General features: G+C 38.6%; 2 protein-coding genes across 2 annotated transcripts; both read left to right on the top strand.

Annotated features, from left to right (window-relative positions):
* Nucleotides 1–9,746: 9,746 nt before the first annotated feature.
* On the top strand, nt 9,747–14,198 carry LOC125006936 (boLa class II histocompatibility antigen, DQB*0101 beta chain-like). Its single transcript, XM_047583471.1, has 4 exons — nt 9,747–9,842; nt 11,868–12,158; nt 13,545–13,823; nt 13,949–14,198. Exons 1-4 carry the CDS (start codon nt 9,788–9,790, stop codon nt 14,080–14,082), a joined length of 759 nt encoding a protein of 252 aa, XP_047439427.1. The 5' UTR covers nt 9,747–9,787; the 3' UTR covers nt 14,083–14,198.
* A 1,055-nt stretch (nt 14,199–15,253) lies between these two features.
* Nucleotides 15,254–16,850, top strand: LOC125006989 (uncharacterized protein C20orf85-like). The gene is made up of 4 exons (XM_047583540.1): nt 15,254–15,429; nt 16,054–16,135; nt 16,335–16,424; nt 16,616–16,850. The coding sequence occupies exons 1-4, from the start codon at nt 15,371–15,373 to the stop codon at nt 16,763–16,765; spliced, it is 381 nt and encodes a 126-aa protein (XP_047439496.1). The 5' UTR covers nt 15,254–15,370; the 3' UTR covers nt 16,766–16,850.
* Nucleotides 16,851–18,089: the final 1,239 nt, after the last annotated feature.

Genomic DNA, 18,089 nt, shown 5'->3' with positions numbered 1-18,089 from the left:
GAGGGGAGGATGGGTAGGAGGGATGTGTGTGTGTGTGTGGGGGGGGGTTCTCTAACTTATTTGCATGAACCTGTTGTTCCTTGCAGATCTGACAAACATAGTGTGCTGCATGCTGCTGGTGAATCATTAATCAGCTTCAGGACGTCATGTCTACTTTTTGCGCAACCGGTTCCCGCTGACGCTGAATGAGCCGCTGATAGCCGCTGGCACAGATCTCAAAGAGAGACAGGCAGCTTGGTCCGCATTTCTGCTGTCACTGTCCATCTCTCTGTAGTACTGAAGCTGGATGAACTTACAGATGCAATAATAATACAATTAAATGTAAATTGACTAAATTAAATCAACAATTGGGATGCACGTTCTCCTCCTTTTTTTTTTTTTTTTTTTTTTTTACAACTTTTAATTATATACTAATTCAGTATTTTTAAGCTCTTATTTAATATTCATTCTGTGTCTTTGGGTTTGGTAACCTCCTCTTGCCTCTTACATCAGTTTCTTTGTGAACTTTGACCCACATTGCTGAATGATGCAAGTTTGGGGTTTCAACATGTCAGACCGGTGTGTGACGTGGGCAGCGGCCTGGCTGGCCTCTTTTTCATTGGCTAACAAACGGGGGCTCGCCCTGCATGGTCAAAGGTCAGTCAGGGGAATGCATGTGTGTGTGTGTGTGCCTTATGTGCATGTGCACAGCAACTGAGAAGAAACTCTCAATCCTTTAAAGGTAAATGGTTCATGCAGATGGTTTTGAGTTGAAGTTAGGAGCATTTATAGTTGTTATAGTAACATGTAAGTTGGCAATTAAAAGTAAAACATTTAATGGTCAGTCAGTTTTAATGGCAGACTAACATGCTCAAATTAATGATTGAAATTATGACTGAATAAAAGCCTGGACATGGGAAAGCAACATCTACAAAGTAATGATGTAGTGAAACTGTATATAAAAGATGAACAACGGGACAGCTCCTCAAAAGTGAATCCAAAGCTGCAGTGCAGGTCAAAAGCTCCACCCCTTCTGCAGTAGTGGACACAAGCGAGTCTAGGACGAATGGGCAAGTCATCTTGCCCCAAACTCCCAAGATGGTGGCACTCATCCCTGCAATTCAAGCATCAGTTTGACTAATGGAAGAAAATGAAGACGCATCATCCATAATTTTATACACTCTATGGTCCAGATCAAAACGTTGAGCTTGAACGTAGCACAAAGACTACAACGAGCGTCCATCTGACATTTTTGTTCTGCATTAGCGTCGGAAGGAAATAACTCTTCATAGCAGCAGGTAGAAGTTGTTTGTATCCTCCAAAATGGAGATTTACTATTATCTGTGAGCCTCAGAAGCTAGGAAGAGCTGGCCTCTCCTGAATCGTACTGATCAGTTTGTTGACAATTTAATTTGTATTTGAATGTTCAGATGAAAAATATATATAAACTTACATATTTGCATATTTACGCACCACCAAAACTAGGACAAAGATGCTCACTGGTGTTCCAGCACTAGCAAGCTTGGTGGGCCTTGGAGGATGCTTGCACTTCATTCAAATCATTTACATATGCAGATTTTTCTTCTTCTTTTTTTTTTTTTAAAGGAAATGTATTTATCATCAAGTGACCAGTGCTGGAAATTTGCTCGTCCGTATTATGGTAATAAACATCTGACGGTGGGGAAGCTGGAAGTAGGGGTCCTGTGGCAGCTGCATCACTCCAACTGGGAAGGAGCTGTAATTACAATGAAAAAACTAAAACTAAAACTTGTATGGATGAATGCAATCAACATAAAAAACATGGATTTTCATTACATGCTTTAAAATAAAACATTTTCTTTTACCGTATTTTTGTCATATTAGAATCCAGAGGCAGATGATGCAATGTGGGTATTGGCGCCAGCGACTGAACCGGTGATAGTGGGTTTATAAAGCTTAAAATAAAATGTATCACCTAAATCTGTGTTGCACAATTTTAGCCATCTTATTTTAATAATTATATACTGAACGTTTCTTTTCCAAATCCATGGGCAATGTGATACAGAGGCATTTGAGATGGATCAAATTTAATAGGAAATTTAAGAAAATATTTATAAATTAAACAATTCCATTACCATAAATTATGTTACATCTAGAAGGCAAGAAATCTGCATAAAATGAAATGAATTCGGCAGATCTTGAAATGCCCACGCATCATTTGTGAGTGTGTGAACTGTGCAATTTGGTAGAAACGGAAAGCGTGTTTCTTTTTTCCCATGGTGATGATTAAAGAAATACTGGAGTTTAAACCTATAAACAACTGCAGTTTTATTCTTATTAGTTGAAAATTTGTAAGGTTGTGTTAAAATCATGGAAAATGAGGCCAGGTGTGTTACTGAATAGTCTTTAAATGAGGGTTATTTTACGTTCTATCTTATAATTATAGACATGTTCATAAAATTACATGTAATTAAGGTGTGAAGATATGATTGATTTGTAGGGTTTGCGGCGATAACTGCCCAGCATTATAACCTGGTCTGCTTGAATTAGTTCAGTCTTGCAAGTCCACACAGGTTGAACATAATTATATGAATTACATCGAGCAAATACAATCATTCAAATACTAGGAGCCAAAAAAGAAGCAGGCAGGAAAGAGGGAAAACATGTAGTAAAATTTTACTTGTCCATAATTACACCAGGTTTATTATTATTAGTAAGAATAAAATGGAAGAGGGTTCAGAAGCTACAGCTGTGCTCAGTGTAACTGTACTGTATTTAGTTGTTGTTGCATTTGAAGTGGTAGTGGAGTGGAGTGAAACCTTTAACTGTACAATCCTGAACTCCGGTAGATGATATTATGACATATTTATGTTTCTGCAGTGGTTTGAAGTGCTGAGCAGCTACATGTCTCGCATTTGATGCAGCTGAAACAAGAGAAGCTTCACGCTGAGTACTGGTTTAATAGCTCCAATGATGCCACTTAAAGTTACATAACACCCGCCACTCAAGGGTTTTATGTGATAGCCTGTCTGCTGCTGTAAAGTACATGACCTTTGACCTGCTCAATAAACTTTAATGACACTTTTATGTTATGACTATCTGTGCTAGGGATGTAACCATACATTCAGCTTACAGTTTGATACGACTGCCAATACTGGGTTAACGACACAATTTTCTTACCCCCTTTTTTTTGAGCCTGCAGACAAATTATGACTGAAAAATTAATTATTTCTCAGACAAAAAACACAATTCTATGCAATGAACGTATATTTAAAAAATGTACATATTTAGATATATAAAACTATAAATTATATTTTCTCTATTAAAGAGAATCTCTTTTTATTTTATTTCTCAGAGGGAGCGTAAACTGTGCAGTACAAGGTATATTAAATTTTATCTTGACAAAAAGAAATACATGAAAAAAATGAATCCAACATCAAAATAACTAAATGAATAATACAATTAAAAACTTCTCTTCAAATAAACAAACTAAGCCTTGCATGTGTTCCTAGTTTGGTTAGTTTTTTTTTGTTTTTTTTTCGTCCACAATGGACACAAAACCAACATCAAGGATGGATTATCTGCACATAAAAAGAAGAAATGTCAGTAGTAATGTCTTTTTATGTTATCTTATTGTTTATTAGCACGTCTATCAGTTTGTGTCACGTCCGATTTGTTGTTGCTGCTCATCTGTAAAATACAGCCCAATGCAGGGGGTTGATAAGATATTTTTTATATAAATTGTTTTAAATCTCCCCCACAGATTTAAATTTCTTTAGATGCACATTAACGCGAATCCAGCATTTTTTATGCTTTAGGTTAGCTTTACTGCACGGCCACTTACTGTTGCACAACGATCATAATAATGTATATTTATAAATAGCACTACTAGTCCCTACTTAATCTCTCGCTCAGTTTGGGGGTCTTTGGACTGAAAAATGTTGAAGACGCCTGTTACAAAGTGACCCTCCCACTTTTAATCTGGTTTTATTCAATATGTTTTCATCCAGTCTCTCGTGTCTTTAGATGGTCTAAAGTTGGAATATTTGTTGTGAAGAGTTTGGCAGAAATCACACTGAGTGAATGAAGACCAAAGCCGAGCTAACGCAGAGTGAAAACTGCATTTTGAAGAATTCTTCAAGCAGATTTAACATCTCCAATCTGATGATGAAGATTTCCTCATAAGATCTTTGTAGAAGATAATGATTTGTCCTCAGTCGGTTCTGTAGAACCCACATGGTTAATGCTGCTTTAACACAAACACGTAAAAAAACAACCAACCAAGGTATGACACTGACATGTTAAATCTAGTTTTTAAACCTTGGGTTATTGGGCTTCTCAGGGCCAGATGCAAAAAAAGTTTGCTCATCCACAGATCCAGTAGTTAATAAACTACCTGAATCTGGAGTGACTTTCTGGGGACCAGTCAGTGCTCCCCACTGACTTCTTGACACCAGTCAGTCTTTGTCTTCTTCTAAACTGCTTCTTTTAACTTTTCTGAGCCATAATTTCACTTAAACATAAGCAACAATTGACAAGGGTTTTAAAAATAAGATAAAACGGGTATTAAATGTGGATGTCCTACTGACACAACCAGCAACTCATGTGCCTCCGGAGGGAAACACTAACGGAGTTCCGAATACATGTCAGGGACTGGGAACACAGATGTGATGTAACGGAGGAAACGACACAGACTAAGCTAACCGATAGCGTTCTGAGAATAAACAGTGTGACTAACAGAGTGTGCTTTCATTCAGTACGAGTTTCATCTGGTCTGAATCTGCTGTCAGACTTTTGTCGTCAGCTTGTAGCTGGTTTGTTTCTGGCTCAGTCACAAGGAAGAAATCAAACTGAAATTAGGAAGAGCACTTTTTTTTTTAAGTGCATACACTGTGAAACATAAAGTTGAGACACATGACAGGGTGAAAAAAATATGGGTTTATTTCATTAAAAAGAAAAACACGACAGGTGAGGCATTGTGAGCCCCTCTCATCAGTGCCCTTTATTCATTCACATCTTCGGATCTTTTTAAAATGCAAGAAGAGATGCACCTAGACATGATTACACAATATTTGTACATGAAGTACGAATAACCCAACATAGACAGCAGACACACACCAAATGAGGGTTTGGCCGACATTTCTTGGCAAACTTTGGACCCTTTAGTACAAACTGAGCACGGTTTAAATGCCACAGCCTACCTGAGTATTGTTTTTGACCATGTCCATCCCTTTATGACCACAGTGAACCCATCTTCTGACGGCTACTTCCAGCAGGATAATGCACCATGTCACAAAGCTCATATCATCTCAAACTGGTTCCTTGAACATGACAATAAGTTCACTGTACTCCAATGGCCTCCACAGTCACCAGATCTCAATCTAATAGACCATTGCCTTTGGGATGTGGTGGAACGGGAGATTCGCATCATAGATGTGCAGCCAACAAATCTGCAGCAACTGTGTGATGCTACCATGTCAATATGGACCCAAATCTCTGAGGAATGTTTCCAGCACCTTGTTGAAAGTATGACACGAAGAATTAAGGCAGGGGGTCCAACCTTTTACTAGCAAAGTGTACCTAACAAAGTGCCCAGTGAGTGTAGAATAGTATAACTAAAGCTGTCTTGTGTGCAGCCTCCATCAACAGCAAGTCGCTCCACAACTGATAAAGCCATTACCATGTGTGCAAGTGTGAGTGTGCCTAGCAACGAGGAACTGCCAACGCCTAGCCATGTAAACACTTAGCTCCATGGAAAATCAAAAACAGAAGGAAAAGGAAAAAATAACTTTGAAAAATTGAAGTTGTGGTGAACTGGATCGGTTCGTGGTTGCTTACGACGGCAGACATCAGTGAACAAAATGTTTCTAAGTGATGGTTTATGGACTGTGAATGTGTGAGAAAACCTTACAGTGTATACTGGGAACATTTACTGTGTGTCAAACATAAGCTAGAGTTTTGTGTTAAACTGCCACTTTCAGATATGCAATCTTCAAGTTTTTCCTGTTGAGTGATGTTTTGTGGGTTTGAAGATATCATATGCCGACATCCATTAACTTGCACACATACGCTACAAAAACTGACAATTGAATTGCTCCCTGCTGAACTTGGTATGTTCTTCCACAATGAAAGAATTAGCTTGGTGCACACAGGCTGTCACACTGAGAACATGCCGAGCAGCTACTCTGGGGAAACCTGCCGCTGTTTTGGCAGTGATCTTCAGGTGACAGACTGCGATCGATGCTCTGTTTGGAAAAGGAGTCAATGTGGTGCACAGTCTGGATGTTCTTTGCAAATTATTTTCTCAAAGTCACCAGTGATGACATTTTGTAGAAGCCTCTTAAATATGAATTTAACATCACCAGCAAGTTGTGAGCTGCAGAAACAAAACATCGGTGACATCCTGCAGGCCTCTTGACATATCCCTTTTATTTGCCTTCACAGATGTGGCCACTCAAGACAAGCGAAAACTCAAGCACCACTGACTCTGTCAGTCGGGGTGCTAAATAGGCTGCTAACGAACATAGCTTTTTCTTGCTAAACGTTATTTAGCATACATTGTATCTTGTGCTCATGTGAGACATTGTGTTGAAGTTGTAGACCTCAGATTCATTTATAAGAATCAGACCTGATTGTTCCACGGTTTATGTGCTGTAACTCATTAAGTGGGTGAGTGTATATGTGTGCACACTCTATCGGACATTTAGAGATAATCATATACCATTGATTTAGGGTTGGAAGAAGACATGGTTTCACCAGTTATCTGCAGAGGAGGAAGGTCCAGATAACAGAGGATTGGTATATGAACTACAGACAGATAATCAATAGAAACCAACACAGACTCAAAGATCATTACGGTGGTTGTACAATGCAGAGAGGGTATATAACCTATAAAAGAAAATACAGACAAAATCAATAAGTACACTGATGGTGGCCATGACTCATGGTGATGATTCGGGCAATTTGGTCGCAGGACAAAAACTTACCTGTCATTTCCAACTTAAATGAAATGACACTAAAGTTTTTTCTTTGCCACCATCACCTTCATGCTTGTTTGTGAAACTATTTGTATTGTTTTTGATGCTGCATAAATTGAATTGAATTGAATTGAACTGAACTGAATTGAATTGAATTGAACTGAATTGAACTGAATTGAATTGAATTGAATTGAATTGAATTGAATTGAATTGAATTGAATCCTAGCACAAATCTACATGGTTTAAACTGTTCCTGTTTGTTCAAATATCACAAAAAAGCCTAAGAAACTCCCTGAAGAATTCCCATTTGAGAACCTGCTAAAAGGACTTTAAGCTCTAGTCGTTGACGCATTTTGAAATTAGCGTACTTTCGGCAACTCGGGCAAAAGGTGATTATTAAAGTTGTAAAATCATAAAGCTGCACCCTATAATTGTAAAATGAAATCACGTCATTGCTGCGAGTCAAGAGAGGAGAGAAATAAGTTTGTTGCACTGCTTAGAGAATGTGTGTAGTTCTGGTGCGTTGGAGCACCCATGGACGTGTATGTGGGTTAGTCCTCTTAAACTGTCGGAGAGAATTCATCTTTTTACTGCACAGGGTCTTTCAAGCTTGTTGATATGAAAGAGATGGATGCCACTTTTTCCTTCTTGGGTTTCTCCTTCCCCCTTTCTTCATACAGATCTTGCTGTGATGTTGCAGGTGTCATTTGTGTGGTGCGTGGTCTTGGCGAGGTCTCCTAAAGTCACCACTCTTGATGGTGAGGCCCACGGTGATCTGCTGTTTTACTTAATTCGTCATAATGAACCCCTATCTTTGTCATTGCTATAGCCAAGCCTTGACCGTATGTAGGTCAGAACAATAGCCCTTGTCCTACTTCAGGGGGTTTAGTGACCTCTGGGGCTCCACATCAGTGCTACCAGAGTGACGGCAGCAGCAGACAGAAAACAGAAAAATGTCATTCACTCTTAACCGTGCAGTGCGTGATTCAAACCGTACAGCAAACAGCAGCTGCAGCGGAGGAGGGTAAAGTACCAAGTGCACTGACGTAAAGAAATACGCACCTGATAACACACCAGGTCTGAGGGGAGAAGATCACCTTCATCAAAGGAGTCATAAGTATGATTCAGAGAAGGGTTTCAACCTGGAAACAGGTGCGTGGACAGGTAAAAACAAACAAAAAAAAAACATGATTGTGAAAATTTATCATCACTTTGAACATTTGAGGTTTTTTTTTAATACTTCAAAATAAAGCAATAAATAATACAGTTTGTGCTTGCATAAGGTGGAATTGTCTTGGTCTGACCAAGCAAAGTATATAAATATAGATTTTTTATTTACAGCGGCAACAATAAAACCTCCCGGGCTAACGGCTGATACTAAGACAAACCCCAAGTGCTAAATATGTCACAAAGGATACAAAATATAAATAAATTAACTTCATGAGCTCAGGATCTAATAATTCAATGTTGTTTCTTGTTATTTCTTTCTCAATCTGATTAAAAATCCCTTTCACTGAGGCCGGTTTGTTCTGAGGAAGGTGGTTAGATATTAATATGTCAATGGTAAAGAAAAGCCTCCGAGCTGATCTTTTTAAAAAGCTATGACAGATCATAAAGAGTGATGTTGTAGCACTGATTGAGAAGACCTAAGGTCTTTGATTAGAGTGCCACCTTGTGTCTCTGAAGACAGGTCTAAACTATAGGACATAATTCAGGCAGTTTATTCCACTTTACCTGCACCGGGAGTCATGTTTCCATGGTAACTCACGAGAAAGATATTAACAAAAGTGGGAATACAGCAAAAATAAAAAGCCCAGATGTGCCAAGAGCTTACTGAAGAAAGATAAAAGTATAGAATGGACAGTGGAACATTTTCTAAGGCTAGCGATGGCATCTAGTGGACAAAACATGGAGTTGCACATTCAATATACTGTGCTCACACTGGCCTCAAAAGTCCTTAGTAGTTAATTGTTCTTAATTGTTGTTATTAATTGTTCTTAATAAACAGAGATTGTTGGCATCTGTCAGAAAATTGTAAGGAATGTACCTCACAAATTCTCCAGATATAAATTAGTCGCATTATGTGATCAATAATCAAAAGCCAAAGAATTTTAATATGTTGTGATAAAAATTAAAAACTAGTTTGAAATGGCTTTAATATTTGATCAATTAACCAAGTTGCTAAAATCAAAAAGAAAGCCATGATTGTTTTCCGCAGTAAATTAACGGTCAGAACATATCTCGCAATGTGATATCACATGAAACTATAAATCCACAGTTCAAGCACCTCTTTGTGGTTTGGCAGAGAAAAAAGAGGAAGTGGGCTTCTCTTCAGCATGTTTTGCATTCTGTGAGAAAACTGACTCTTTTTTTAGGATGTGGACTATTTGAACTAGTTCATAAACGCTTGTCGTGTTTCAACGCAACAAAGAATCCATGTTAGTGTAAAATTAAAACGCTTTAGTTGTTTCAAAACAGGAAAACAAAATTAAATCTCTGAAAATGGTGCAAATTATTTAGAATTATTTAAAAAATAGAAATAGAATTAAGATCTGAATAAAACAATAGAGATACAGCATATTAATTATGTAAGAAACTTTTACAGTTTGTGTGTCTTTAGCTAACAAGTTGACTAAGTAAGTTAAGTCAGTAAAGCTGCTGTGGTTGGTGGAGATCTCTTGTAAAATGTTAGTGGTGCATGAACAAACATTCAGGAGAACGTGTAATAAACTAAACGGCATAAAGATGAATAAATTGACACTGAACTGTAGATGAAAGTTACGACTCGTTAGGGAACTGCTCACTGGTCGGTTGAGAGGCCATCTCAGGGTAGCTCTCAGTGCGGCTACAACATGAAACGCTTGACGTACCTGCTGTTTCTGTGCCTTTTCTCTCCATCTGTGGTTGGTGAGTACATTTCATTTTGTCCGTCTTCAGGTGCAGTGTTATGGAATATGGTACTGTTCCTACTACGTCTGCTGTGTTGCGGTTAAAGTACAGACACAACATCAAAGGATTTTTACTTGTGCTGAACTGAAAGTGAAAAAATACAACAGTTATGCTTCTTGTTTTAAATCTAATAAATCTAATAAATCTGCCTTCGACCAACTACATTTAAGCTGAATATGCGAACGATAGTTCTTTCAACTTTATGCCTTTTCGTACTTCTCTTTCACACATTTCAGAGGAAATACACTGTGCAAGTATACATTTATCTGGACAGTATAGTTTGGTTAAATATTTAGATCTTCTTTAATATCGTTTAAAAAATGGAAGAAAAAGAGGGAGTAAAGTCAGCTCCATGTCAACTACTTTAAACAGCAGGAGCCGTAAACTGAAAACAGAATCTTCTGCATGGATAAATACTGCTAACAGTAAGTCAGAAAGAATAAGTATTAAAGTATTATTTCCCTAATCTAACCTTAATCTGCACTGGAGAGCTCTGAATGAAATTCAGAGCAACTCTGTGTTTTCCATCTGTGGCCACAATTGACACAAATTACTTTTCTAATTACGTGACATTTAGATATAATTCCTTAAACAGAAAAAAAGGGTAATTTATCGCATCTGTCTTAAAACTCCCGTGCAGGTACAAATATTATAATATTGTATATCTTAGTCTTTATGTGCCTTTTTAACCAACCTTCAGTGTGAGGGCTTGTAATGTTACCGTGGTGAAAGTGGCAGGAGCAGGAATTTCAATTTAATAGGAACAAAAGGTGCTGCAGGGTACGCAGGTAAATCTGAAAGAAAAAAAAAGTGAGACAAAAACTCAGGAATCCAGGAAACACGAGGATATAACAAGGAGGTTACAAAACAGAGCAGGGGTGATTCACAGACAAATTGACAAAAGAAAGAAATGGACACGAGGCACGGAAATCACATGGACGGGACATGGAGAGAGACAGAAGTAAAACTTAAATGCAATGACAAAGTACAAATTAACGCAGAAAAACTAAACTGAATGATAAAAAGTTACCAAAACACAAGATAATGACAGGGCCATGACACACCAAGCCGATTATCAGGCCCAACACTGGATAATCCGTGTTGGGTAGAAGTCTGTGACCCTTGTATTGCCACATTGTGTCCCACATTGTTAGCACTAGATAGACCTCATTGCTGGCTTTTCATTGATTGTTCAGCTTCGAGAACCAGCATCGGGAGGAAAAACGTCAATAATGACAATCTATTCAGTAGGTGACCATCGTTAGAGTCACGCTGCTGGTGTCACCAGTAACATCGTGCATCATGTTGGATTAATGACGATCTGACAGGCCGCTAGCTCCTGGAGGTTACCTCAGTTTATTTGGTGAAGAAAAACCACAATGTAATTCAGCTTCCTGCTCCTGAGCCTGTAGAAGAGGAAGAACGTTAGCTTATCACACTGAACGTAAAGTTCAACTTACACATCGGCTTCTACCCTTTCGGCCGCCATGTATAGAAACACATTGTTAGTAATTGTTAGTAAACATTTCCCATTTCGTCTTATCCATCAGAGACGGTGGTTCAGTTGGTTTATCTCTACCTGTGTGAAAGGAAGAGAAAGGTTCTGCCTGGCCTTAATTAGAATTGTTCAGGAACAAGTGATTTTGTGTAATTATTGGAGATATTAAAGATGTTTATGTTACACTAGCATAGCAGAAAAATGTACTGAAGGAAGAGCTTCCACTACACTCTCATCTTGTCCAAGCTGAGAGAAAAAAAATAATTACTATTAGTTGTCACCTCATGTGACCTGTGTCCGCGCCAAAAAAGATGCACTTGAACACATCGCACAAACAGCTGATCAAAAGGGACACAGAGAAATGCAAAGGGCCGCGTAAATCCCTGATGATGCCAGAAAACAGACCTTTTCTACATTCAAATGTATTAAATCCTAATGGATCTGCTACTCAATTAGTATTTGTGCCTTTGTCCTCAAACTTTTAGATTGCTCTGCCGATGAAAATGGCTACTTCATGCTTGCTGACTTCTGGTGCGCTGTGTACTCCGAGGAAAGGGAGCAAGTGGAGTATATCATCGACTGGTATTTCAACAAGGAGTTCACGATGCAGTACAACAGCACCGTGGGGAACTGGACGGGCTTCACCCCGGGGGGACTGATCACGGCGTCACTGTCAAACGGAGACAGGCATGACGTTCTGCAGAGAATACTGGAGAGACAGCTGATATGCGTCAACAACGTGGACGTGATGTTTAACGCGACTGAAGAAAACATGGGTGAATATTGAAACACGGGGAAAATGCATTTATGTGTAGAAAAAGTTGTATTTCTGGAGTCTAGCATCATTTGTAATATGTGGAACAACTTTATTAGTGGCCTTTATCACAGTCATCAAGAAACACATTGCAAAGGTGCCCCTTTCACACATATATATGTGAACATATATATGTGTGTGTGTGTGTCTGTAATTAGTTGTTTCCGTTAAAAATGAGTGTTATAATGGGTTGCTCCCAACACTGAATATACAAGAAGAATTGTCTTCCACATCAACATGAAACAACTTTAGGTCACAGGCTACAAATGTGTATGGACTCCAACATAAGCCACTGACTTCCTTTCACCGCTGTTTGAAGCACACAGAAGCACAGCTCAGTAACCACTGGCTGGAGGTTTTGAGAGCGAGGGTACATCATGCTGCCGTTAGACTGTCAAGCTTCCGCGAAACACTGAATTTCCTTTTTATCTGGAGCATCAGAGACATTTCTTGTGTGCTCCACCGAAGATGGTGGGTTCACTGAACCTTGGTTACTTGTGTAACCACTTATTTTTATCTTTTATTTTTTATCGCCACATCCGTTCGTGTTAGAATACCTTGGTGCTCTTGCTCTCGTCTCTACCAGAGCAGAGGGGGCCGGAGTGTGTCCACAGACACCAGGTTTTGGTGTACTGCAAAATCCAGTTTTACCTGACGCTGATCAGTTTAATGAGCATTGTTTGAACTCATTCAGCTTGAATCACGATCACCACGGTACCCACACGACACCAAAATATATTCTAATTTCAAATTTAATGAAATTTTTAGCACCCTAAATAAAATGGTTTCAAATATGAAAACATAAAACATTTTTTTTCCCAAGCTGCTCATTTTAAGAGGCAGGAATGTGGGGTTTTTGAAGAAAGAATGAAACACACAAAGGTTTTTGTAAATTTACTTATTTGCTTCACCCCAAATGACATTATTTGCATATGGTCTTTATAGTTAAGTACATGTACCTAAAGTATATAGTAGCTGCCGCTTGTCTTCAAGAGTGGTTATTTTTGTAAGACAGTGTAAAACCAAGAAGTGCATAGCATGATTTGAACAAGTTTCCTGAATGTATAGTTCTCATTGTCAGTCTGCACAGGAAAACAAATTGCCTGTCCTTTAGTGTATGAGACAGTCTTCTCTTTTACTCTTTTTTGAAATTGTGCTAATTTTTATGTCTATGTATCATCATTGTGTACCTCTGTGCAGCACTTTGTCGAGGCCAAAGTTGTTTCTAAAAGTGCAAAACTTGACTTGAATGAAATTTGAAAGAACGCGCTTCTCTTCATAGATGTGTGTTCTTGGCTTTCAAAGCGGAGGACACGTCATATCTCACTGTTAATCGTTCTGATTTCAGCTGAACCCAGCATCAGCCTGCAGGAGGCCGACCCCGGCTCCGGTAACGACACCATGCTCGTGTGCAGCGCCTACGACTTCTACCCCAAACGCATCAAGATGACGTGGCACCGGAATGGACAGGAGGTCACTGAAGGCGTGACCTTCAGTGACGTGGCGACAAACGGAGACTGGACCTATCACGTTCACTCTTACCTCGAGTTCACGCCTGAACGTCAAGACAGAGTCAGCTGTGTGGTGGAGCACGCCACCCTCTGGAAGCCCAAGTTTTATGAATGGGGTGAGGGCTGAAAGTTTTATTTGTGATGCCTCAAAGAGCACGATTGTAACCTGTCCTTTATTATGTGAATTGTGGCATTATTTTGAATATATTTAATTTGCATTTCCCTTTTTATTTTGTTGCAGAATTTCCCTTGAATTCGTCTGACAAGAGCTACCTAACGGGTGGAGTTGGTGCCTTGCTTCTGGGAGGAGTATTTTTGACTCTGGGACTGATTCAGTACAGAAGGAAGAGCTGCCATTTTTCAAGTACTCTATAATCTAAAAAAGCTCTTTAAAGCTGGACATTTTCACTCTTATTTCTAATTCTGATCAGTTCTGTGACTGATTTAAACAATAAAACATGGAATTTCCGCTGTGATCAAGTTGGAGTTTACACTCATGTCTCTCTGTGCTCATTTAATATGCCTTGTGGGGCTTCAACATAATTAAACCACTAGGATTTCACTTATTTTTATTTATTTATTTATTTATTTATTTTAGATCTGTCATCGGCTAACATCATCTATGGCACTGAGTCTGGGCCATTATATGTGTAAATTTCCCGTTGTGTTTGGCTGCAGGAGCTGTGGAGGGTCGGGTGGTCCATCAGCCCTCTTGGAGACAGAGTGCTGATCACGAGGGGCCATCCAGTAAACTTATGTCTAAAATCTGAACAATGGCGCTCGTTAACTCCATGACAATCCATCACTGAAATGCAACCAATTGCAGTTTTTTCGCATTTTGCTCAGCACAATATTGTGCTTCATTCCTATTTTATAGAGTTGCTGGTTCATAGGTAAGCGTGTTACTCCTGTAAGCTTGGTCTGAAAAAAAAAAGTCATAACAATTTCTGTTTTTCAAAATTCAAAGATTTTTCTTATCAGTTATTAAGTAACAGCTTGTTGAGATGTACATGGACAGTTGTGCAATAGTGCAGTGCAGTAAGGTGCAGGACAGATTGCAGATTGGGGTGTAGTGTAATGGATCATGAATGAATTGAGTATTTTATGTGCAAAAACACCTGAGGTCCAGTCCTTGTGTGTAATGGGTGAGTGCAGTCCAGTCAGGGGGCAGAGGGGGGAAGTAACGGGCAGAGATCAGCATCTTGCCAGCATGGTGGATGGAGCCGTTTGATTAGTCCAGTGGAGCAGGCCTGGAGGCTGCCGTACCTTTTTCCCTGTTGGCAGGCCTGTAGGTGTGGAGCAGTTAAATAGATGAGGACTTAAAACATGAACCAAAGGCCTGGGGTCACTTCAGTTCTCTGCGATGTTCACTATACTCATAGTCTCATGCGCTAATCTGCACCAATTATCGGCCTAAACTGGAGCGAACTGAAAGCACAACAGAGCCGTCTTCAATGATTCCGCCCCGCCGTCGCCCCGGGTTACACACGCGGGACAGACAGAAGACATATATGTGTGTCAGCAGACTCTGTCTCCACGGCGACAGTAAACAACTCTGTCAGTGTGGCTTACACTCAGGTGAAACATTAGCCGGGCAGGGAGAAAGAAACCCCACACGCCCACTCACCCACACTCACACACATTCCCACACTGATGAGGACAGATGGCGGATTCAAAGCGAGCATCTGAAGCCATCAACGTGGTGCATCAAGATGAAATCTGGTAAAAATTCCTGATGGATCTTTTTAAAATTATTTTTTATTTATGTGTATCTTTTGTGTCACTTTTTATAAAAATATATGTTCTTGCTTGATATTTGCTGAGAGATTGTTATTATAGTTGACTGACTGTTTAAAATGATAGGTTCACCCAGTATTTTCATATGTAAATATAAAAAAAAAATACATTCTTTGTGACTAAATAATATATCTCAGTCATATTATTATTATTATTATTATTATTATTATTATTATTATTAGAGTTATCATCATGATCAATTAATAAAGAATAACATATAACTTATCTAATTCCATTTTTCATTCACGTATTTAGAGACATTTAATGACACAGATAACACAGATTCTGTGGAGTAAAAATAAATAAACTAATATACAATCTGATAATAGTGACAAATATATGATTGAATGAAATTTTATGTTGCCATAATATAAAATAAGACAGATAATCCCACAATTATATAATCATTCCTCTATTTTTGTTATATTTTTGATTAGAAATTTACAGACTGAGATGAGGAGGTAATTTCCCTCTCTGTGTTCTATAAAGCAGGATATCACTTGTGTATGATACTCATCTTACTGTGTTTGTGTGTGTGTGTGTGTGTAGGAGAGCTCACGTAAAAGTCGAGAAGGTTTCAGCTGACGTTTGGCCCAAAAGATGGAGTTTCCTGACCGAGGCTTACAAGGAGGTACCACAACACTTTCACGTGCACGATATCATCCATATTACTGAATCTTTAGGATTAACATTAGTGCAATGGGCTTAGCTGGGAAATCCTTTCATGTCTTGCATTAAAACACGTTACCGTTAGTTAACGTTATCGTTAGTTAACGAGCGCCATTGTTCAGATTTTAGACATCAGATCTTTCCTGTTATATTTATTTCAGTATGAGATGGAGTGTGTGAACCTGAAGAGGGTAAAGATCCCCCACCACCAGACGGCACGACCACTGACCCCTCTGGAAAAATATGTCCATGTACGATCTATCTAATAAAATAAAATAGACATTACGTTAAAAAATACTCTATCTATCTATCTATCGATCTATCTATCTATCTATCTATCTATCTATCTATCTATCTATCTATCTATCTATCTATCTATCTATCTATCTATCTATCTATCTATCTATCTATCTATCTATCATCCTATTTTTCGTCCCTTCAGGTCGGTCCCTCTCCTCCTGTCCCTCAGACAACCCAGGCTTTGATTGGTTGGCGTTCAGGTCACTCACATCTTCAGCTGGAAAAGTTTGGCACTGTGCATCATGGGAGACGTAGTTTCCTGAAGGACTGGCCTCTGGATGCTTGCTACTGATTGGAAATCCTCACTCCACCCAGTCATCTCAGCTAATCACTGACTCGGTATTAAATGTAGATTAAAAAAATATGGTTGTTCCTATACCACTACTGCGTTTTTATAAAATGAATTAATGTCTAAAGAGTCTTACAAAGAAACTCCATCTGTATTTCACAATACTGCCCTACAAAGGCCAACTGTAGTGACTACATGTTTTATCACAATCAACACAAGGTAGAAATTGAAAATGACACGTTGAAACAAAAAAAAACTTTCTTGAATAATTTCATGTACGTTTTATAAGAGAACATTAGTAGTCTGACAAACCAGTAGTTAAGTTCAACAGTGGTTGCCCCAGTAGGGCAGCTGAATTCTAATTTTACCCCAGCTTTTAAGTGGTTGTGGCCATCAGTCAAATGACAAGTAACTTAGTGGATTGTCACTGCAGGTTTGAGGCTGCAGACACATCTTATACACATATTAATTACGCTGCTTAGGCTAGAAAATCACCAAAATCCATCCTATAATTGGAATTTGGGCAAATTTGTAGTTTGGGGATGGACTTAAGCATTTTAATTGTAAAAGTTACTAAAGTACTTTCCCTGTAGGAACATTCTTTCTTAATAAAATTAACTAAGTTAAATGAAGGCATCTTTAAACCATTTAAAAACTCATATAATAACTTTTCACAATGTACTACAGGGATGTTTTCTTCAACTTTAATGCAGTCGAACAAATCATTACTTTACTTGCTGTTCAAACAGTGTTTTTTAGCCCCAACACATTCACTGAAAGTCCCCGTCTTTTGGTAGGAGTAGCCCACGATGAAATAATGATTAACATGGTGCGTCGTCCCCTCATTATAGAGGCTGCAGATGTCATACCCATATATTTACTCTACTGCTCTAAGAAGGTAAATGAGCGAAATTGCCCTTAAATTTGTAATTTTTGGGGGTTGTCATTTGGTGTTTTGTTTGTTTGCTTTTGTTTGTTTTTTTGCAAGTTGCTAAGTAGCTGCTCATCTTAGTTTAGCAGTTGAATGAATCAGCAGGAATGAATGTGGATTAGAAAATCACACCAGTTCAACAAACCTGTTCCTTCTTAATAAAATGATTTTATCTCACAACAAGACACTTCAGCTGCGTGTCTCAATAGCACAATGTAGCAACTGGATACTTTATCACAATTACCAAAAGGGGCCCCCCATAAGATGACTGACTGGACCTGAAACATTTAAGGTCCAAAATAATAACTTTAAATTCTTATAACAGGAATGATTTATTAGTTTTCGCCTATATTTGATAACCTGGAAAGTGTATGACATCATAGGTTAATGTTTCTA

This window comes from Mugil cephalus, chromosome 4 (genome assembly GCF_022458985.1).
Source record: "Mugil cephalus isolate CIBA_MC_2020 chromosome 4, CIBA_Mcephalus_1.1, whole genome shotgun sequence".
NCBI classification, from domain to species: Eukaryota; Metazoa; Chordata; class Actinopteri; order Mugiliformes; family Mugilidae; genus Mugil; species Mugil cephalus.
This window is presented reverse-complemented; position numbering and strand designations above follow the sequence as displayed.